The 22,639-nt window shown below is 45.9% G+C and overlaps 1 protein-coding gene across 1 annotated transcript; it reads left to right on the top strand.

Moving 5' to 3' along the window:
• Positions 1-9,285: 9,285 nt before the first annotated feature.
• On the top strand, positions 9,286-22,639 carry ddx19a (DEAD-box helicase 19a; the record flags this gene model as incomplete). Its single annotated transcript, XM_079558353.1, has 11 exons — positions 9,286-9,345; positions 9,945-10,041; positions 12,097-12,310; positions 14,418-14,510; positions 14,718-14,820; positions 16,723-16,837; positions 16,919-17,096; positions 18,286-18,523; positions 18,636-18,798; positions 20,183-20,374; positions 22,575-22,639. The coding sequence occupies 11 exons, from the start codon at positions 9,286-9,288 to the stop codon at positions 22,637-22,639; spliced, it is 1,518 nt and encodes a 505-aa protein (XP_079414479.1).

Here is a 22,639-nt window from a genome sequence, read left to right as displayed (position 1 = left end):
TGTAGCATGTGTGAGTTATTTTGCCAAACTGTCATTATTTGTTCTTAGACTGATTCATTTTATTGAGCCATTTGCTTTTTTTCCCATGTTTTTAAAGAGGGGGTATTCTGCTTTTTGATGACCAAACCTTCTGTTGGTCTGTATGCAGTAAATTATAATAACTGCCTTGTATACAATTGCTCTCTCAAAATGGCTGTAGCGAAAAAGGAATTGTAGAAATTGGACCAGAAGGTTCGGCTACTTAGAGGAGAAGTGATATGAATGAGACTCGGACAAAGGCTTTAAAGTTAAGAAAAAGCCAGCGTGTATTTTCAATACAAAAATAAAATAGTTTTGAACAAAAGCTTCTTTGTGTCGTGCACCCTTTTTATACTAATCAGGTCTCACAGTAAATCTAATACATTGCATGAACCTTCAACATTTGATTAACAAAAACCTTAGAGTGGAGTTTGGTTCCGCGACCCGCACCAAGTCCAATCCTTGCATGTGTAGAAGTAGAGTCCAAAAGTCCTGAGTTCCAACTGAAACGTCCAAAAGAGTCCAGGGGGAGTGTGTGTGTGAAAAGGGGGCAGCGAGGGTGGAAGGGCACGGTGAGGGGCCTCTGTGGCGGCTGGCTTACCACACTGGACCACGTGGTAGAAGTCGACTGGCTCTTCAAGGGGATTGGCTCGCCATCAAAGTTCACCAACGTCATCTTAAAGCCTGACCTGTCAACAACAGCGTCATAAAATACAATGAATCTCTAAATAATCCCATTTTACCATCTGTTAGCTCGTAACAGCACTTATTGTTACATTAACCATGTTTACAATTAGACATAAAAGTGAAAATGTAAAAATATGAGCATTGCTGTCAAATACTTAATTTCCTTTTCAATATTTCTAGTAACATAAAATGTACATTCTTGTCAAAAATAAAACAGTAGGGCATTGCCTCAAGTTTTCATCAAAATAAGACATAACCTTCGAAGAAATTATTTCCTTACTGATTTTCTCATCTCTCATAGTGAAATCAATAAAAACAAATATGATCTTAACCATGAACATGACGAATGCTTTGCTCACCGATCTCTCACAGGCACAAGGCGGAGAACAAGATGGCGCCGCTTCGATTACAAGGCGGAGCACAAGATGGCGACTCCTCGATTACAAGGCGGAGCACAAGATGGCGACTCCTCGATTACAAGGCGGGAGCACAAGATGGCGCCTCCTCGAAGCCCTGAATACTGTATTTCTATGACCAAAAACAAATAAACCAATGAATATTCTTATACTGGACTCTCACGGCTAAACCATAAACAGCGAAGATTAGCTTTAAACCAAGAATGAGTAAAATAATTTTCTCACCAATCTCAAAAAAAGGACAGCGCGGGGGCTCAATATGGCGCTGCCTCAAATCCCTGACTTTCAACAGCTAAAAGTGCAGAGAAGACCAAATCTGAATGAAACGTTTGAACTTAGTGCATCGTTTTAGCAGCACACATGTACACACTCATGTTTAGCATCAGCAAATGTTAGCTAACTCTTTGATTTATATCATTTTTGTACCTTTTTCTGTGAATATTCCTGTCCCGTTTTCCGTTTGTTTGCTGTCGCGCGCGAAAGAGAGAGGGGCGGGGCCTGCTCTCCCAGACGGAGATGGGGGGCGGGACAATGCGCTGATTTGTAGCAGCTCATTGGCTAAGAGCAATGCTGTATTTCTCTGGGATATTAACCCTTAAATTGCTGAGAGTTTTGTTTGTTTACAAAATAAACATGGGGGAGACTGCTAAAATCAATAACTCATAACTTATAATCATGTTTATGAGTATGAGGCGTATTTTCTTAGAGCCATATTTAAATGTGGGTTACAGAATGTCTTGAAATAGGCCTCTGTCTCTGACCCTTTCCGACACGGGGGCGTTCCTAGGAGGACTCAGGCAAACCTATCTCTAAAATGGCCGCCATCAGAGTTTGTACAGATTACTCAGAAATACGTGAATGTGCCAAGGCAACACTTCAGCCATGTTTTTAATGAGGGAGAGACAGAATAACATGATGGAAAGCTTGAAAAAGTCAATTTTGCATTTTGCACATACAGTTTTGGCAAGCATCCAGCATGGCGTCTTCAGTCCCCATGTGAGAAGCAAAGTTGCTACTGTAATGGTTCCATTGAGAATAAGAATAAGAATAATATAAGTAATTTACTGCTCTGAAAACAACCAAATGTCCTGTTTCCAAGAATAAAACCTGCTAATTCTGTCATATAGTTCTTCACAGCTCTATTGATGAGAGCACAGGACGCCAAAGCGATATCCATGGTCAGGAATGATGCATTTGTGTCTTGAATCAGCCGCTCATATTCACTCTTCTCGCCAATGGTTCTGAATTTTCATTTTAAAACTTTAGCCCAAATCTACTCACCTGGCTTTACCTAAAGGCACTTTTCAAGAGCGTTGAGCAGCTCCACTGGATCTGAACTCGTTTGACTCTGCACTGATGGTTAAAAACACAAATCAAACCCTGCTTTTACGAGAGAGCACTGGGGGAGACAGACTGACAATTACGGGTCTAGCCGAACCAACAAACAGCCCCCTCTCTCTCACCCCCTGCCTCCGCATTCAGGCATCAACAACACCTCCCACTCGCTCACTGCAGCGGCGTCACGCCCCGGGAGCGAGTGCCAGGGGGAACCATTCATGTGATATCCTTTCATTAATGATGGCCTGGAGATGTACTTGAAGGCAGAGAGCAGCAGATGGAAGTAATCAGGGTTTTTACAACATCCAAGGTTCAGTGCAAAAAGACAGTATGAAGTTGAACCACATAGTAAGAGATATTTATTGTAATATTATGGGAAAGCTCATGGTTATCCATTTACCAAAAAAATGTTGCATTGCCATTACATTTGCAATATATGCTTTAAAACCAAGATTCGCATTGTTAACGCGTCTAGGGGCAATATCATTAGAGAAAAACTGAAAACTATGCGACTAATACAAGAATGGCTTTCATTTTGGTGGCGGTTTGGGTGAGCAGACATTTTAAAGAAAATGTTTCTGTTTTGTAAAAGGTTCTTTGATTTATTACTGTATTGTTCTTTTGGTAAGACAGAGGGTTTGTTTACCTGCTTTACTAGTTTCGATCACTTCCTGTGTCAACTGGTGACCTCTTGTCCCCGACTGACAGGCGCCTTCTCCGGGACGGCCTCCCAGGTGTGGGATAAGGTGTAGCTCCCTCGTCCCGGTTCATAGATGTTGGTGCACGTTTCCTGATGTTACTTTGGGCACAGATGACCCTGTCCCAGTTCATGATGTGGTTCTCCCTCTTGATGGTCTGATATGGCTGATGTGAGATTTTCTTGCAGTGCTTGTTCTTTTATTGCCCTTGTTTGTCTTTTGGCTGACTCCTTTTCACATTCCTTCTCGTGTTCTTTCTTGCATGTGCTGAAGGATCTCCCTGTCTCCCCCACATGTGTGTTGTTGCATGGGCATGGGGGTTTCATATATGACATCACATTTCCAGTCTTGATGATGGATGTTGTCGACGACACGTCACCTCCACCACCAGGTGACGCCACTGAGGAAGATCACAGGAAGTGATAGAAACGAGTAAAGCAGGTAAACAAACCTTCTGGTTTACTAAAAGAACAATACAGTAATAGTAACATTAATTCTGTCACTGTGCCACAGTAAATTAGACAATACATCTATTCACCTTATTCCGCCCCGCCCACTTTTGCCTCTTTTTGCGTTGTCTCGGCACCTCGTTGTCCAGACACTTCCGGTCGAGCGCGAAGCCCGTTCATTTTAACGGAGAACGAGGGAAAATATTCTCCGCTCAAACCGATCGATTGATTTGTGTAAAATGTCCGATGTTCATTTGCACCGACATGTCGACACTGCAGCGTTTCTCTGTCGGCCTGAAAACGGCTTTGTTTTCCTGTAGTCACTGATTTTATGTGGACTTCTCCGGCCCCATGTTAACACATAGGAGAAAAGGGGCGGGCACAATTCATGGCGACGCCCACGCGAGCCTCCGGAATAAGGTGAATACCGCGCAATGGGTGGAACAAACCCTGAAACCTTTCATTTTGCACAAACAATTAAAGAAATGAAAGCTTGTCAGACTTTGGCATTTTGCAAGAGCTGTGACTTTTTTTGTTCGATATTCATTAATTCACCACAGACACAGTCACAGCAGATATTGAGAAAAAAAGTGCTGGGCGTGGGCGAGACCCCAGCGTTCCCCCTGCAGAGCGGCCGACTGGTCTTCAGACGGACCTGGACCCCGGCTGGACACAGGACAACAGGAGTGAATGAGGGAGAAGAAAAGGTTCAGTTAGTTTTTAAAAGGTGGCCCCACCTCTTCACACCCGCCAAATAATTAGATTAAACCATTGGCCCACAGCAAACAAGGAAAAACACACTCAAAAAGAGGCAGTGCAGGAGGATCCAGTTCTACCATGTTACACGTATTTTTCCCATTATTTTACAGCGGCTCTCAAACCCCATGAAAATGAGCTGAGAAAACAGGGAGAGACATTCCCTGGACTCAAACTCACGACATCCAGGGAGGCAATGTTGTGTCTCTAATGCTCTGCAACAAAACATCCACTCGGCCATTGTGCAGCTCCCTCTCTCTCCCTCCCTCCCTCCCCTATTTATTACTTCCAAGTCATTGTTGGTTTTACTGTCTCCCTGCTGTGGTCTCTAAGCCCTTAATATTTTAAATGCGGCGTGGGCGTGCGGCTGACAGTGTGTTGCGATCATTCGGTTTGATCCGTCTGTTTTTCAGCGGCGAGGTTACCATGACAATTAATATGTGTTTATAAAATCTGTTTTGTCATTTTCCTCCTCTCGCGGCGCCGCTCTCTCGCGCTCTGTGTCTCCCTGTCATCGTGTGGAAGCTGCCGTGGGAGGCTTGGCTGAAAATCCCCACATCCGCCTCCAAATTGAATTAACCTCCAGCCAATAAAAGTCTGTCAGAGCGCTCCCCACACGACTGCTTCCCGACCCAATCTGCTTCTCAATCACAGACTAACAACGCACCGGGTGAACTGTAGAGCTGCCACAGTCTCTGTGGAACACTTTGTCTACATGTCTACAATCATGACTGTGGAATACGTAGGCTACCGTTCATTGTGGTCGAGCGCTAGTGGGGATTTTTCTAGGCCTGTTTCACCCTTCCACCTGCCTGGATGACTCCCTCACCCTTCCACCTGCCTGGATGACTCCCTCACCCTTCCACCTGCCTGGATGACTCCCTCACCCTTCCACCTGCCTGGATGACTCCCTCACCCTTTCTCCTGCCTGGATGACTCCCTCACCCTTCCACCTGCCTGGATGACTCCCTCACCCTTCCACCTGCCTGGATGACTCCCTCACCCTTCCACCTGCCTGGATAACTCCCTCACCCTTCCACCTGCCTGGATGACTCCCTCACCCTTCCACCTGCCTGGATGACTCCCTCACCCTTCCACCTGCCTTAATAACTCCCTCACCCTTCCACCTGCCTGGATGACTCCCTCACCCTTCCACCTGCCTTAATAACTCCCTCACCCTTCCACCTGCCTGGATGACTCCCTCACCCTTCCACCTGCCTGGATAACTCCCTCACCCTTCCACCTGCCTGGATGACTCCCTCACCCTTACTCCTGCCTGGATGACTCCCTCACCCTTCCACCTGCCTGGATAACTCCCTCACCCTTCCACCTGCCTGGATGACTCCCTCACCCTTCCACCTGCCTGGATGACTCCCTCACCCTTCCACCTGCCTGGATAACTCCCTCACCCTTCCACCTGCCTGGATGACTCCCTCACCCTTCCACCTGCCTGGATAACTCCCTCACCCTTCCACCTGCCTGGATGACTCCCTCACCCTTCCACCTGCCTGGATAACTCCCTCACCCTTCCACCTGCCTGGATAACTCCCTCACCCTTTCTCCTGCTGTCTTGTCTCTGCACATCAGTCCTAGACACATCTGCAGCCTCAGTCAATGTGAGAGGGAATACACAACTACACACTGCAGAACATTCAGGATTCCACTGTGGCCAGCAATACAAAACATGCTCCTGATGACCTGCTAGACAGACTATAGACCAGGGGTGTCCAAAGTGCGGCCCGTGGGCCAAATGTGGCCCTCAGACCAATTTTTGGTGGCCCTCGGGCTGCTTGCTGAATCGGTTCACATCATCAGAGATGGTCCTTTTTATTTAATATGTAATAATTCTACACAATTCTAACCTAAAAACGAGCATTTTATTGTGAGACAGAGCTGCATTAAGGTTTTAAGCATAAATAAAGGCATGAGGCACAATTTAAACCTCTGCTACTCGAAGGTTTCGTGGAACTAACCACCGACCCATGGCCCTTTACCCCGTGTACGCTCCAATATGTGGCCCCCCATGAAAAAAGTTTGGACACCCCTGCTATAGACTGTAGACCACCCCTATTTTGGCAGTGGGTAATCCAAAAAAATATTTGGATGAGGACCTAACCTATTTAAAGGTCATATTTGGTTGCCTTTAGTCAAGTTGAAGTTACAAGTTTCAAGTTACTATTATCTCTCTTCTTGTGTTATTTTATTTTCTCTTTATACCTTTTGTTAATATTGTTTTGTATTGAAAGTGGAGGACATTGGTGGGGGGGGTGGGTGGGGATGGGGAGCAAGACATGAGACCTTGTGATGTTATGTTGTTATGTGTATGTGACTGTTGTATATATGTGACAATACTTGCTAGGTTTTGTTATTTTGTGTTCAGGACCCCCTTGAAAAAGAGATGGTTCATCTCAACGGGGCCATCCTTGAAATAAATAAGAAATAAGTTTGAGTTGCTCACAGCAATGACAACAGTGAAATCAAATAACAAGCGTATTTCCTTCCATTTAGAGGGTGAAATGTAACGCAGTGTGGCTTTAAAGACAGATATATTACCTTGAACAGCAACACAATTTGAGTGGACTTTCTACTCTATATGCCTATATCTTGTTATGTTATGTTATGACATCACACGCAGAATCTCAATTGCTAATTTTGTCTGATTATGAGCTCAGATAAAACGGCATGTAACTCATGGGTTGTTTACTATTCACTGAATAAGATGATCCAAGATTCAAGTAACTCCTTAGTTTGGAACATGTCCTCGTCAAAGACCGTTAAAAAGAATAGACGTCTCCTGCTCACTCCCCCCACAATGACTACGCTCGTGGGGGAAGTCATGGCAGGTTTACAGACTCCCCCTCCCCAGCTCTGACCAAGCATGTTCCTAAAAAGGGCATAGGGGCGGGATCTTCACTGTAGACTCCGCCCTTGCGTGACGTGTAGCTCGCGCTGCTCCAATGCTAACAGTCCGACCCTCATTAGCGCGAGATTTCTTAATGTTTTCTTACAAAACCAGCCTGGTCCCTTTAATGTTACTAACCCAGCGTTATCACAGGAGGAACATCTCGCTGTAGGAAGTTTAAGAAAATTAGGGACCAGCCTCTAAAGTAGGTTTTTCACGTGTGTAAAGTCTAATGCATTCCAATGGGAAACTAGCGGCGATATGGAGGTACTACAACAATGGTGGAGCAATGGCGGCCCCTAGTGTTGTCGCTAAAAAGCAGAACAGCCAGTGGCCATTGGACAAGCTAATCGATCAAAAAAAAAACACACAAAAAAAACTATGTCGCCACTGAGCAACACACACAACTGACACATGTTTATCACTTGTGTGTGTCGAAAGGCAAATATCGGCACCTTCCACAAAGGCGACGGTTTTAATGTGTCAGTGGCTGTTTCTCAAAGGCTTTTTTACCTTTTTTAACCATTTAAAAACGCGTTTAAGTTTGACCTTATAATATGGTGATCCTGATCTCCTCCTGGGGAAAAGGAATCATCGCACTCCAGAATAGAGTTCGGGAATGTGATGTCATATCGCTAAGCATTATGGGATTAGCAGCCATTGTAAACTAATGGAGATTTTAAAAGCTACAATACTGGAGTTATTGTTCATAGTGAGTTAGATGTATTTACCAGCAGTAACTCAGCAGCTAACGGAGTCGTTCCACTGCTTTGTTCTCCACTTTTTATACTGTTTCTAGCTAATGTTAGTCAATAGAAATGTATGCTAACAGCTGCAAAGATGGCAGATCTCCATTATAACTGTGGAATTTCATAGGTACCTTTTTTAACTATTTAAAAATGCATTTAAGTTTGACCTTATCAAGCGGTTATCAAGGGTGTTCGGCGTCCAGAGGTCATGTGATCTTGATCTCCTCCTGGGGAAAAGGAGAGAGAAAAACAAATGAAACATTGCACTCCAGAATACAAACATGTTTTTGTCTTGTAAGGGTTGAAACATCATTGTAGCAGTGCACGTGTGACGTACGTGCATGTGGGGGGCCAGGTTGGAAAGGGACAGCCCAGCAGTGCAGACACTCGGGTTATACCTGCTCGGCTGTTCCTGCTTCTTTTGTATTCAAGGACAAATATTAATACAATAGGTATACACGCATGTTTTGGTTTCAAAACAATCACTATCTCTGACTGATCTTTTATAAAATATAATAAATCTCCTTCAAAATTGTTCACAAGTTTTACCGGTAAAACAGTTTTTAAGAAGATTCAACTCAACTTGGACATTAGTTGCACGTTTCGTGGATCCAGAAACTGTTTCTCATTTATTTTGGACCTGTTCAGTCATTCAGACATTTTGGAAAGACGTCCCATGTCTTTTTGTGTCTAAGTTATGCAACACTTATAAAATGTATTATGAGCATGTTGCTCTTGGGTTCTTTACAAGTGACTTAATGAGTCCTGTTTATTGTTAACCTAACCATTATTTATATTTATATTATTTATATGCTGTGTAAGTGTAAATTAGCAAACAAAGCCCCTGTATTTTATGTTTTTCAAAAAGAACTTGATATGTATATAAAAAGCGTTGAGCCATGTACTAACAGAAAGGCTGTTAACCATTGAAATCTGGTTGTTGTTGTTGTTTTCCTTCCCCCTGGCCAGTTTGATGTATTTACTATTTTGCACAAATGACCTCGTGTTTTTTATGGAATGTATGCGCAACATTTCAATAAAAAATAAATAAATTAATTAAAAAACCTTTCGAATTCCAAGATGGCGGTCTCAGTTGACGTGCGTGGTGCGTGGCGGCACGTGCGCTCCGGACCGCATCGTAACGCAGCGTAACGCAGCCGCGCGTGCAGTAGTTCACCGTCAGTGGAGCAGGTTGGCTGAGCCGCTCTCAGGCTAGTTACTCGGACAGCGTTTACATTACTGGCTTAAGTCGTACTTTTAAACCGCTCTAACATGTCTGAGTCGTGGGCGGTCGCAGTTGACGTTCAGGAAGCCACAACGGAACCGATAAAGGTGAGACTTTTGGATCAACTGGTGAGGATTAGCAAAGCGTCGTAGCCACGTGCTAACGCTAGCTCACGCGCCACAGGTGGTTATATTATTAGTGTTGACAAATGCGTAAAGTATCTTTCAGAAATATCACGTTTTCCTCACGTTGCACGATTTGCACGTTCAGTTCAAAGAGTACATTTTAAACCGGTCTGTTTGTGCCACACGTGCATTTGAAGCTATAGAGTTCGGGAATGTGACGTCATATCGCTAAGAATTATGGGATTAGCAGCAATTGTAAACTAATGGAGATTTTAAAAGTTAAAATACTGGAGTTATTGTTCACATTAAAAACACTTGGAGACCACAGTGAGTTAGATGTATTTACCGGCAGTAACTCAGCAGCTAACGGAGTCGTTCCACTGGTTTATCTCAACTTTTTATACTGTTTTTAGCTAATGTTAGTCAATGGAAATGTATGCTAACAGCTGCAAAGATGGCGGATCTCCATGGTAACTGTGGACATTCCCGAACTCTATAGCAATTTCATTCATTACATTTGTACAGTTATTGCTGGAAAAAATAAATGTCAATGCGCTTAAACTTTTTCTTTTATGTGACAGTTTACAAATAAAGGCAGTGGAAGACTCAGCGGACGAGTCAGTGGACGAGTCAGTGTCCCGCCCAGCGTCCCCCCAAAGCTGACCCCGGATATAAACGGTAAACACGCACGCGCTTGTCACATTTGTGGAAATCTACAGCCATAAATGCTAAAGGGAAATGGCCTGGATTATTTGCCAGGTATTTGTGTTTGATTATGACATTTACTCTTCTAAGATTGTACAAGCAAATGTTCTGGAAGCTTTAGAGTCTCAGTAAACACGACATGTCTCCTTCAGACACCTGTACGGGCAAACCTTCTGATGCAGGGCAGGGCCACGGTGGGTTTTAACTTACCAGGAGGGCCAGACCAGTTGCCAATCAAACCATTCTCAAATAGACTGTAATAAAAGCAAAATAGCAGCAGTTGTGCATTATCCTTCTTTATGTCCATTAAAACATTAGCGTTATCCCCTAATTAGGCAATGCATGCCGGGCTTGGACATGTTTTGGGAGCCGGATTAAAGAGCTAGGCCGGTCGCATCTGGCCCCCGGGCCTTGCCCAGGTCTGAGGTGCCTGAGGTCTGAGATGCCTGAGGTCTGAGATGCCTGAGGTCTGAGATGCCTGAGGTCTGAGGTGCCTGAGGTCTGAGGTCTGAGGTCTGAGGTCTGAGGTCTGAGGTCTGAGGTCTGAGGTCTGAGGTCTGAGGTCTGAGATGTCTGAGGTCTGTCCAAGTATAGGTTTACAGAAGGGCTTCACATTATCGCCAAATTATTATCACACAAATGGTAAAACGGTGTCTACAGAGGCCACTGTGTCTTATATAAGCACTGACGTTTTCCATATGATGTGAGATTTACACATTGTTTGCTGACAGTCTAAAACACAGGCTCTAGTTAGGTCGATCTAAATGGGCTTTCGGCCGAGAACGGCACTTTTGGTTCAGTGTGAATCCAACCGCTGCTAAAGTGCTCTGAGTGCGGCTGGAACAGGAGGTCTCGGAGCGGCTCAGGCTGCTCCAAGACCTCCTGTTCCAGCCGCTCCGAGTGCGGCTGGAACAGGAGGTCTCGGAGCAGCCTGAGCCGCCCTGAGTGCGGCTGGAACAGGAGGTCTTGGAGCAGCCTGAGCTGTGGTCCTGCGTGTGCTTCTGAGTTCTGTGTGTGAAAGCGGCCGACCTACGCTGAACTATTCTGGCTTTGATGCCTCCTGTTTGCGTGACGAAACCATGAATACACACTGCCTGAGGACGTTTGGATTACTGCTCTGACCAGGCAAAATCGATCCACTTCACTGCAGAAAGTATTTAACTAGATCAGTATAAACATCTCGATTTGAGCACAATAATCCATTTTTTTGTTGTTTTGACTGGTTAAGAAGTTGTTGGGCATTTGTCCTGGATTATTTCACTTGTTCTGAGATGTTTCTGACTCGTTTCGATACATTTCGTCCTTATTTCAGGTCATTTTCTTTGGTCTTATCTCATTGGCAATTTTACTTTCTTATTTCAAGCGAGATTTACCCTAGAACTGGTCTGAAATGTCCTCAAACAAGCAAAGGAAACTCGGTCCGATCAGGAAAAGTGTCTAAATTAGTGAAAACCGCTCAAAACAAGAAACATTTCCTCAGTTCCAGTCATTTAAGACAATGCTTGATATTTACTTTTTGCAGTGGTTAAATAAAAGTAGGTCTCTGTTCTGCCCGTCTTTCCCTTCCTGCTGCAGTGAAACCGATTAAAGCACATTTACGCAGCATCAGGCGTGTGTCGCTGGTACATGTGCGTTGTCATGGGAATAACGTGGCTGATGGTGCGATGTTTGGTGCAGGCGCGAGTGAACACGGACTGAACTATGGACTAAATTAAGTTGGATTTAGGGTGGTCTCAGGGGGACCTACAAGGCGCTCCAACATGGGTGAAAACGGCCTCAATTTACTGGTGTTTTGGCCTCGTTTTAGTTCTGCCTGCTAATAATGGAACATAACATGCTGAAAGGGTTTAGTAACATATTGTTATTGCAATATAGTTCTAGAATATTACACTTTTTCATGTTGTACAGTCCCAAATTCCGTCACTGCTTATGTTAAGCTGGGTGAGAAAACCACATTGTCTTCTCAGTGCACAGCCTGTATTCTCTGATATGACTATTTTAGTTTTGTTTTTCTTTCCTCCTCCAAAGGAAACATCCTTCCAGGCGAGTCTTTGAACCCTGGAGATGTCAATAGCAGTGGTAGCTGGGAGGCGGAGGGGGATAAGATCGACCTCGCGGAGCAGAGTTTATTCAATAAACTGATCCGACACTCTTTGGTGAGGAACAGAAACCAGGTGGAGGTGCTGCAGCGAGACCCCAACTCCCCCCTGTTCTCCGTCAAGACGTTCGAGGAGCTCCGGCTGTGAGTTTTTATGTCTCATCTTTAACATTGTGTTTGTGGTGCAAGTACAGCTAAAGGATTTCACTGTGGAATCCTGGATCCTACTCGGCGGTTTTCTGTCAGCTCTATTCGCACGGGATTAGTTTTACCTGGGACCACATGCAATCTGTAATAATCACGGAGAATGTCTGTGATGTTGATCCTGTGCGAATGCGCCGTGTCCATGATTTGCCAAGTAAAAATTCCCCCTTGATTCACCTACTATAGTTTGCTAAACTCCGAGGTGCTGTGATAAAACATATCCAATGCGAACAGGCCTGTCTGTGAGTAGGACAGAAATGAGCTGGATCCGACTCATGATTGGGCTTTTTTGCACATTTGTATTTACTTTGATGACGATGGAGGCGCATTAGAGGCTTTAAATCTGTCGTTTTGTTAGGAATAATTGTACTAGTTTTTTTGACGAACAGCATTGGAAAAAAAAACATCTCAATGCATTTGTTTTGTTGAGATTTAGGCCAGTTATTTGAATGAGGAATAATCAGAGATTGCAGAATAAACTGAGCTAAACTAAACATAATTTCAAAACACAATCATAAAACACAAATTTTGCAACTCGTGCGTGAAAGTCTCAAAGGACGAGTTCTTCAGAGCGTCCTCTGCTCGTCAATATTAAGCCTCAGATTTCAATATTACAAATAATACAGCTTAATATTTCAACTTGATGTTTAAGAAACGCAGAGGGCGAGCGGGGCGACGGTCAGCGGTTCCAGTGTGCGTGATTGACCCTCTCTCTCCTTTCTGTGTTTTGTGTTTTATCCAAAGTCCATGCATCTCAGCTCCGACATTAGCTGCATCATGTTGGCGTTTTAGTGGCAGTAAAAGGCTGCTTTAAAGGTGAAATGCGAAGGGAAACCACGCAGTGATTTGCATGTAGATGCGCTTTAGAGAGAGCCAGGCTGAGCTGAGTTTATGTCACTTTAACCACACATTCACAACCAACGCTTAAACACCTTTTACCAACAATTGTTCACAAAGTCATTCAGGGGAAAATTAATGTTACAAATGACCTCAGAAAGGAGCGCTTTGACGTCACATCCAGGAGACGTCTGTAAGAATCTCAGGCTTCAGTTATTCTGTGCAGATGCGCCACATAAAAAGCAGAGGTTCATTGAGGCGCATTGAGTTGCCTTGTGTACGAAATGCGCGGTATAAATAAAGTTGCCTTGCCTTGCCTTCATTATATGGGGTCCCTAGATCAGTGGTTCTCAACCTTTTGGAGCCGCGACCCCCATTAAAACAAGTAAAGTGGTTTGTGACCCCCCACCCGGGTCATACCGTGAAAAACAGGAACATTAGCCGACATAATTCTTAAAAAACAATTAAAAAAACAAATGGCTGAAATAAAATTCATCAAACTATGATCAAATAATGGTACTCTGGTAAAGTAGCAAACACATGCTACAATAAAACATTTGATTATATGCTAATGAAAATATGTAAATTTTATCTAAATGATCTGGCGACTCCCCAAATTTGTCTCGCGACCCCCTTGGGGGTCCCGACCCCCAGGTTGAGAACCACTGCCCTGGATAATGCTTATCTGTGCGAATAGGGCTTTAGTCAACTTTACTTAAATAACCCATTTACAACAACCACATCTGTGTCGATTTGAACGGTGCCACATTTTGATGATTTGACTGATTTTATTAGTACTATTTGTAATTGCTTTGCCTTTGTTAAGTTTGTGTCGTCCCTTCAATGAGAAAAACCTGTTTTTCTCTGAAGCTTCACAAAACGACACTATAATCCGGACCGGACAATAGGCCCGACTTTACATTGTGACGTTTCGGACCAAGCCACCTCATGAAATACCAGGGTCATCATTTTAAACTCAGGCCTCTCCTTGTCATCATAGTAAAGGATTTCAAAGTTGTCAACTGGACTGGGTTGTTTGATTTGAGGATGTTATTTGTCTTTACTTTTGGTGTTTGAGCAAGAAGAAGCCGTTCTCAGCTCAAATAACCCAGTCCAGATGAAGACTTTAAATTACATCTTCTGAAATATTGTCAGACGTTTCTTAAGTGGATTCAATGTTTTGCTAATAATGAGACTTTTTGACCCTCAGAAAGAAAGAGCTGCTGGATGGGATTTACAGCATGGGCTTCAACAGACCGTCTCGGATCCAGGAGAACGCTTTGCCGATGATGTTGGCTCAACCGTGAGTTTCATGTTCATCTGAAACTGCTTCATGGAGAGTGTTTGTACACAAATGGTTGGCTGCATTGTCAAAACATGCAGTTAAAACAATTTGTCTTCTGGACTTTCAAGCCAGCTGTGAAATAGTTTTGTCTTTAATGTTTTTCCAAAAGGCAAAATGAAGGAACTTAAACTGCTGTGTAATTGATTGTTAACGTGTTTTCCCCAGTCCTCAGAATCTGATTGCTCAGTCACAGTCAGGAACCGGCAAAACGGCAGCGTTTTCCCTGGCCATGCTCAGCCACGTCAACCCAGCCAACAAGTGGACACAGGTACAGGGTATAAGTGAGATGGGATCAAGAGTATTCACAAGTCTGTATTATTCCAAAAACAATAGTCACACCATGTCCTGGTTTCTAAATACACGGCTCGGGATAAAAGGAAAAACACCTCATTACAGAGATTAGGGTTTCTGCAGTTGGTCAGGTGCAGGGGTCCAGATCAAGCCAAAATTACAATTCTATAAGTAAACAGCTGAGGTGGGAACTTATACACAGAACAACTGTTAGTCGTAAACTGCACAGATCTGAGCTGTGTCTCTGCAGTTCATCCAGGGTCATCATGTCGGTAACAGCTGTGGTCAGTGCTGTCCTTGTTCGGTCAGTAAGTTTAGCCATACTCTTTCCATAACCTAACCCTGCTGAGATCTGTTCTTACCTGAGCTTAGACGAGTTGATGCATCACTGTCAGGTCTCTGTGCGTGTGCTCAGTCACTCAAATAGACCACAGACGTTCATAGCCTTTAGCCTCTCCCAGCAGATTCCTGTTTTCCTCCAAACTGGGGTTTTCGCTATTTAAATACAGGTCTAGTGGCACAAAATGAAACATACGGATAAAAAGGGGCCCTATCGACGTCCGCGCTGTAAAGTCTGGAGCTATAGGAATATGCTGCGAGAGGCTACATGCTAACAACGTCTTTGGTCTATTTGTTTGAGCGCACGCACAAAGACAAACAGTCATGCATCAACTTGTCTAAGGTAAGAACTCATCTCAGTCTGTAAAAATGGTGGCCTAATCCTTTAACTGTACTTTGAGAGATCTTTTTATAATCTAACCCAGTTTTTTACTTGTCAATAACTTTATCCTGGACTAGTCTGGTGTGTTCTTGGACTTCATGAAGCTTCTGCTCCACAATAGTCTCTAACAGACCTCTGAGACCATCACACAGCAGCTGTATCTGAGCTGACAGTAGATCACACACAGGTAGACTCTATTTAGTCATTGGATCAATATGTGATTGTTCAGAAGTCATCAGGAAACTTCTCAAGGTGGATTCTTATGCGACCCACGGTGCCTCATCCATGATGCTGTTGAGTTGGTGTAACAACATAAGTTATGCTTGAAGTATATCTAAGCTCCCCTCCCTGCTTCATATTGGATAAACTGGACGACTTCTTGTGGACAATACAAATGTTTGGAAGCGCTCTGGCGGTCTCTGGTGGTGCAAACATTTATTGCAAGTGTATTAACTGCCACAGCAAATTAGACACTACTTAACTGAGCAAAATGCTTTTACTGTTGAGCAGTTTTGTAATGGTTAATGGGTTAACCACGGGAACTCTTCCAAACAACAATGTGTTTATCCCGCACACGTTCCATTCCAAGTTTTCTGCATAGTTTTAACACGGTTAGTGCTAGATCGTCTGCTCCGGAGGGACGGTCTGCTGTAATTTTGTATAGATCTATGAGTTGGTTTGTCTAAAAATACAAATAATCCTAATCCTAACCATAATCCTTAATGTTAACTCCTTAACTCCCACCTGAACCGAGCACAGTTTCTCCAGTTTGGCTTTACCCCAATCCAAAAGCTTCTGGAAAATGGCAACAAAACTGAGACGAAAACAATGATGAAAAAGTGGCAAAAACGTCACAAAAAATTGATAAATAATTGACAAAAAAATGACAAAAAATTGATAAAAAAGTGACAAAAATGTGACAAAAAATGGACGAAAAAATGACAAAAATGTGACACAAAAATGAGTGGAATACCCAACAAAAAAAATCTGATGACGTGAGGAAAAAAATCCTCTGGGTTCAGGCGGGAGTTAAGAGGTTAACCATTTCCCTGGCCCTAACCTTAATTTGTGTCATGATATCTCACGTTTTCACAGCAGACTGTCCCTCCGGAGCAGAACATCTAGCACTAACCTTTTAACACGTGTTTGTTGTTTCAGTGCCTTTGCCTCGCTCCCACGTACGAGCTGGCTCTTCAAATCGGTCAGGTGATCAAGCAAATGGGGAAGTTTTATCCTGAAGTCAAACTGGCGTACGCGGTTCGCGGCAACAGACGTAAGAACATGTGAAGTAGAAACTGCCTTTGTCGTGCGGTGCAGGAGCTGGTGTTATTCTGTGTGTGTTTGTTTGTGTTAGCTGTGCGGGGGGTGGTGCTGGAGGAGCAGGTGGTTGTTGGGACTCCGGGCACGTTGATGGACTGGTGCATCAAATTCAAAGTGATCGACCCCAAAAAGATCTCAGTGTTTGTTCTGGACGAGGCTGATGTGATGATCGCGACTCAGGGCCATCAGGACCAAAGCATCCGGATACAAAGGTAAACGCCGAGACGCACCGACCCCAAAACTGATCCCATGAGACGTCCTTAGAAGTGGCTCGCTGTTTATGAAAAAGTGATGGATCCTTTGCAAACGAGATGTTGCCGTGTCCAGTTTTTCCTTCAGTACTGGGTGATCCGGTGTCTGTGCCAGCCGTGACTGGGTGATGCTGGGTGATGCTGGTCAAAATGACATCTTGGGAGTGTCAAACTAACTCAGCGATTGCATTCTCCAGGCTAAGGGTTTGCAAACCAGAATTGGCATGTTCATATTCAACAGATTATCTTGGTGAAAGTTATGTTTTTACTACGGTGAGATCCAAAACGTATCGGTTCAGTGTTGGAGATTTGGTATCTGATGATCCTGTAGTTTATTCCAGGATTGAAATCGGTGCATTCAAAGAAAAGGTTAAAGGACCATGGCTTTCTCATTCTCTTTCATTCGGTCATTTCATTTAAAGAGGGGGTGTTCTGCTTTAAAGTGGGGGTGTTCTGCTTTAAAGAGGGGGTGTTCTGCTTTTGTCAGTCCCATAGCACCAGTCTATATCTCACTACAATGATGACAAACCTTCTGTTGGTCTGTAAATGCAGTAAATTAGAATAACTGCCTTGTATAAAATGTCTCTCTCAAAATGGCTGTAGTGAATGTCTTGAAATAGGCCTCTGTCTCTTTAAGAACCTCTGAGCCTTTAGACACGCCCCCTCCACACGCTGTCTGTGGCATCAGTGGGGAGGGGGTTCTGCTGAGGAGCAGTGGTTGGTTACTCGGCTGGTGACCAAAGCTCGGAGGCGTCTCCAGGAGGTGGGGGCGTTCCTAGGAGGACTCAGGCAAACCTATCCCTAAAATGGCCGCCATCAGAGTTTTTACAGATTACTCAGAAATACGTGAATGTGCCAAGGCAACACTTCAGCCATGTTTTTAATGAGGGAGTGACAGAATAACAGGATGGAAAGCTGGAAAAGTACATTTAGCAGAATACCCCCCATTTAATGAAAGGAGTCCTCAAGCGTTCAGGAGGATTAACATAAAGTTTGATGATGGGACGGCTACATCTTGTTTGCAGAGGAAAAGAAAGCAGATTCTTAATGAATAATCAAGCATCTCAAAATCAAGTGACTTTGGTCAGTCTTAAACATCAGCTTTTAAGAATAAAATAATAATCAATAGTTTTCTAAACATCCGTTGCAGACAGCTGCCAAAGGAGTGCCAGATGCTGCTGTTCTCCGCCACCTTCGAGGACTCTGTGTGGAGGTTTGCAGAGCGCCTTGTCCCTGAACCCAACATCATCAAACTGAGGCGAGAGGAGGAGACTCTGGACACCATCAAACAGTTCTTTGTGGTCTGCTCCCAAAAGGAGGACAAGTTCAACGCTCTCTGCAGCCTGTACGCCTGCCTCACTATTGCTCAAGCCATGATCTTCTGCCACGTAAGTTCACAGAAAGGCCGAGTCACATGTGGTCTTAACCCTGTAGTCCGTCCTGCTCTGCTTTGAAGCCTGTCTGCTCATTTTGCTGAGAAACATCGGTGTGATTCTTCAGACGCGCAGGATGGCGTCCTGGTTGGCCTCAAAGTTGAACGAGGAGGGTCATCAGGTGGCGCTGCTGAGCGGAGAACTGACGGTGGAGCAGCGTGCATCAGTGATCGAGAGGTTCAAGGAGGGCAAAGAGAAAGTGCTGGTGACGACAAACGTCTGCTCCAGAGGTAAGAGAAACGCAGCAAACCGTTTTAAGAGCTCTGTACTGTGTGGAAACAACTCCTTTGTGTTGTACCAAGTGGGGTCTAGCAAAAGTGTCAAAACAGAACTGAGACCATGCAGAAGTTAAATCAGTCGTTTTAGGTGTACTTAGCCTATTAAAACTCTCAAAGGTATGAGGTGGTTGTCTAAACCGGTGGTTCTCAACAGGAGGATCTCAGGCCTTCCCAGAGAACTCTTCCTTCAACATTTATCTGTGGGGAAAGTATGAAAAGACCCTCCTCCCATAGTCTGTTAAAAGGTCTGGTGCTGTATTGATTTTCAGCCTAATGGGTTTATTTGATTCTCATTCTTCTATTGGGGGGGCTTTCATTCGAGGATGATGGACAGCGAGTCCCAACGTCAGACCAGATGAGAGCCATTTAAGGTTCATTTATTTTGACTCGTGTGCAGGAGCTTTATCAAGGATCAAGGGGTTTATCAAGTATTGTCTCTCTAATGGTGGATTCAGAGCAGAACAGTCCTTTGCTCCGCTCGTTTGTTCCGGATCAGAAGCTGCAGTTCGTGTTCAGACTGTACTTTTTGCAAGAGAATTATATCTTAAACACAGACACGTGTGTGACGCTCGTGGCTCCCATTGGACGGCAACGACCACAATGAATGAAATAGAAATGTATATTTGACGCTTACTATGATGATAAAAGAAACGTGCGAGGCTAAACCACTGACCTTTAACCTCAGCTTCCCCAGAGCAGCTGAGGAAGAGGAGTTCTGTGTGGATGAAGGGTCGTCTGCTGAGCGGTTTGTTTCCATTATGTCCAAACTGTTGGTCTTGATCCTCCTCTTCTTTAATGCGTCTGTACTTTCATTGAAGTTTTTTCCACTTTGACGCCGCGGCTCTTCAGGAGACGCTCGAAGCTCCTCCCCTTTATTTTCTCGCTGAACACGAACGCAGTTGTGTGTCTTTTCTAGCAGCTGGGTTAGTGCATCTGCCCAAATATCCAGGAGGCTCCAGGTCTGTCCACGGCTCGTTGTTTGTAGCACCATCCAGGATTAGCATTAGCCTTAGCATTAGCCTTAGCATTAGCGAAGGGATAACTTTTCCCATGGTGCTTTGCTACGGTGGCTTGTTAAGCCCAAAAAGGCGCATGTTCCCGCAGTTGTTTCGGATCAACAGTGGTTTAGATTCACACCTGGAGCGACCTGGACCAGAGTCCATTTGAAGCCGGACCGAGACCACCTGAAAAAGTGGGTCTCGGTTCCTTGATCCGCAACAGGATTCATTTGTTTTCACACCTGCAGAATCCAAACCAAAACTAACCCTGGTCCGTTTAAAGTGGACTAAGGTCTGAAAGGTCTGAAACCTCAGGGGCTGATGATTGTGATCTGCAGGCATCGACGTGGAGCAGGTGTCCATCGTGGTGAACTTTGACCTCCCGATGGACCTGGAGGGAAACGCCGATAACGAGACCTACCTGCACCGCATCGGCCGCACGGGACGCTTCGGGAAGAGAGGCTTCGCCGTGAACATGGTGGACAGCGAGTTCAGCCTGGACCTGCTCCGCCAGATCGAGGGGCACTTCGGTAATGACCAGGCAGAGGGAGGGGCTTAAACGACCACGCAGAGGAAGGAGAGGGAGGGGCTTAAATGACCACGCAGAGGGAGGGGCTTAAGTGACCACGCAGAGGAAGGAGAGGAGAGGGAGGGGCTTAAATGACCACGCAGAGGGAGGGGCTTCAATGACCACGGAGAGGAAGGAGAGGGAGGGGCTTACATGACCACGCAGAGGAAGGAGAGGGAGGGGCTTAAGTGACCACGCAGAGGAAGGAGAGGGAGGGGCTTAAATGACCACGCAGAGGGAGGAGAGGGAGGGGCTTAAGTGACCACGCAGAGGGAGGGGCTTAAACGACCACGGAGAGGGAGGGGCTTAAATGACCAGGCAGAGGAAGGAGAGGGAGGGGCTTACATGACCACGCAGAGGGAGGGGCTTAAATGACCACGCAGAGGGAGGGGCTTCAATGACCACGCAGAGGGAGGGGCTTAAACGACCACGCAGAGGGAGGGGCTTAAACGACCACGCAGAGGGAGGGGCTTCAATGACCACGCAGAGGGAGGAGAGGGAGGGGCTTAAATGACCACGCAGAGGGAGGGGCTTAAATGACCACGCAGAGGGAGGGGCTTAAACGACCACGCAGAGGGAGGAGAGGGAGGGGCTTCAATGACCACGCAGAGGGAGGGGCTTACATGACTACGTAGAGGAAGGAGAGGGAGGGGCTTAAATGACCACGCAGAGGGAGGAGAGGGAGGGGCTTCAATGACCGGGCAGAGGGAGGGGCTTAAATGACCACGCAGAGGGAGGGGCTTAAATGACCACGCAGAGGAAGGAGAGGGAGGGGCTTCAATGACCACGCAGAGGGAGGGGCTTAAATGACCACGCAGAGGGAGGAGAGGGAGGGGCTTACATGACCACGCAGAGGGAGGGGCTTAAGTGACCACGCAGAGGAAGGAGAGGGAGGGGCTTCAATGACCGAGGAGAGGGAGGGGCTTCCTCTAATGACCACGCAGAGGAAGGAGAGGGAGGGGCTTAAATGACCACGCAGAGGAAGGAGAGGGAGGGGCTTAAGTGACCACGCAGAGGGAGGAGAGGGAGGGGCTTCAATGACCACGCAGAGGAAGGAGAGGGAGGGGCTTCAATGACCAGGCAGAGGAAGGAGAGGGAGGGGCTTAAATGACCACGCAGAGGGAGGGGCTTAAATGACCACGCAGAGGAAGGAGAGGGAGGGGCTTCAATGACCACGCAGAGGGAGGGGCTTAAATGACCACGCAGAGGGAGGAGAGGGAGGGGCTTACATGACCACGCAGAGGGAGGGGCTTAAATGACCACGCAGAGGGAGGGGCTTCAATGACCACGCAGAGGGAGGAGAGGGAGGGGCTTCAATGACCAGGCAGAGGAAGGAGAGGGAGGGGCTTAAATGACCACGCAGAGGGAGGGGCTTAAATGACCACGCAGAGGAAGGAGAGGGAGGGGCTTCAATGACCACGCAGAGGGAGGGGCTTAAATGACCACGCAGAGGGAGGAGAGGGAGGGGCTTACATGACCACGCAGAGGGAGGGGCTTAAGTGACCACGCAGAGGAAGGAGAGGGAGGGGCTTCAATGACCGAGGAGAGGGAGGGGCTTCCTCTAATGACCACGCAGAGGAAGGAGAGGGAGGGGCTTAAATGACCACGCAGAGGAAGGAGAGGGAGGGGCTTAAGTGACCACGCAGAGGGAGGAGAGGGAGGGGCTTAAATGACCACGCAGAGGAAGGAGAGGGAGGGGCTTCAATGACCACGCAGAGGGAGGAGAGGGAGGGGCTTACATGACCAGGCAGAGGAAGGAGAGGGAGGGGCTTCAATGACCACGCAGAGGGAGGAGAGGGAGGGGCTTAAGTGACCACGCAGAGGAAGGAGAGGGAGGGGCTTACATGACCAGGCAGAGGAAGGAGAGGGAGGGGCTTCAATGACCACGCAGAGGGAGGAGAGGGAGGGGCTTAAGTGACCACGCAGAGGAAGGAGAGGGAGGGGCTTAAGTGACCATGCAGAGGAAGGAGAGGGAGGGGCTTAAATGACCACGCAGAGGAAGGAGAGGGAGGGGCTTAAATGACCATGCAGAGGGAGGAGAGGGAGGGGCTTAAATGACCACGCAGAGGGAGGAGAGGGAGGGGCTTAAATGACCACGCAGAGAGAGGAGAGCGAGATCCATCTGTCGCTCCACTGATGTAACACTTTTATTTCTCCCCCAGATCGTAAAATCACTAAACTTGACACCGACAACCTTGAAGAAATGGAGAAGCTGCTGATGGTGTGA

The sequence above is a fragment of the Gobius niger genome (genome assembly GCF_951799975.1).
Source record: "Gobius niger genome assembly, chromosome: 6".
NCBI lineage: Eukaryota > Metazoa > Chordata > Actinopteri > Gobiiformes > Gobiidae > Gobius > Gobius niger.
Note: the sequence above shows the minus strand (reverse complement) of the source record. Positions and strands in the feature narration are given on the sequence as shown.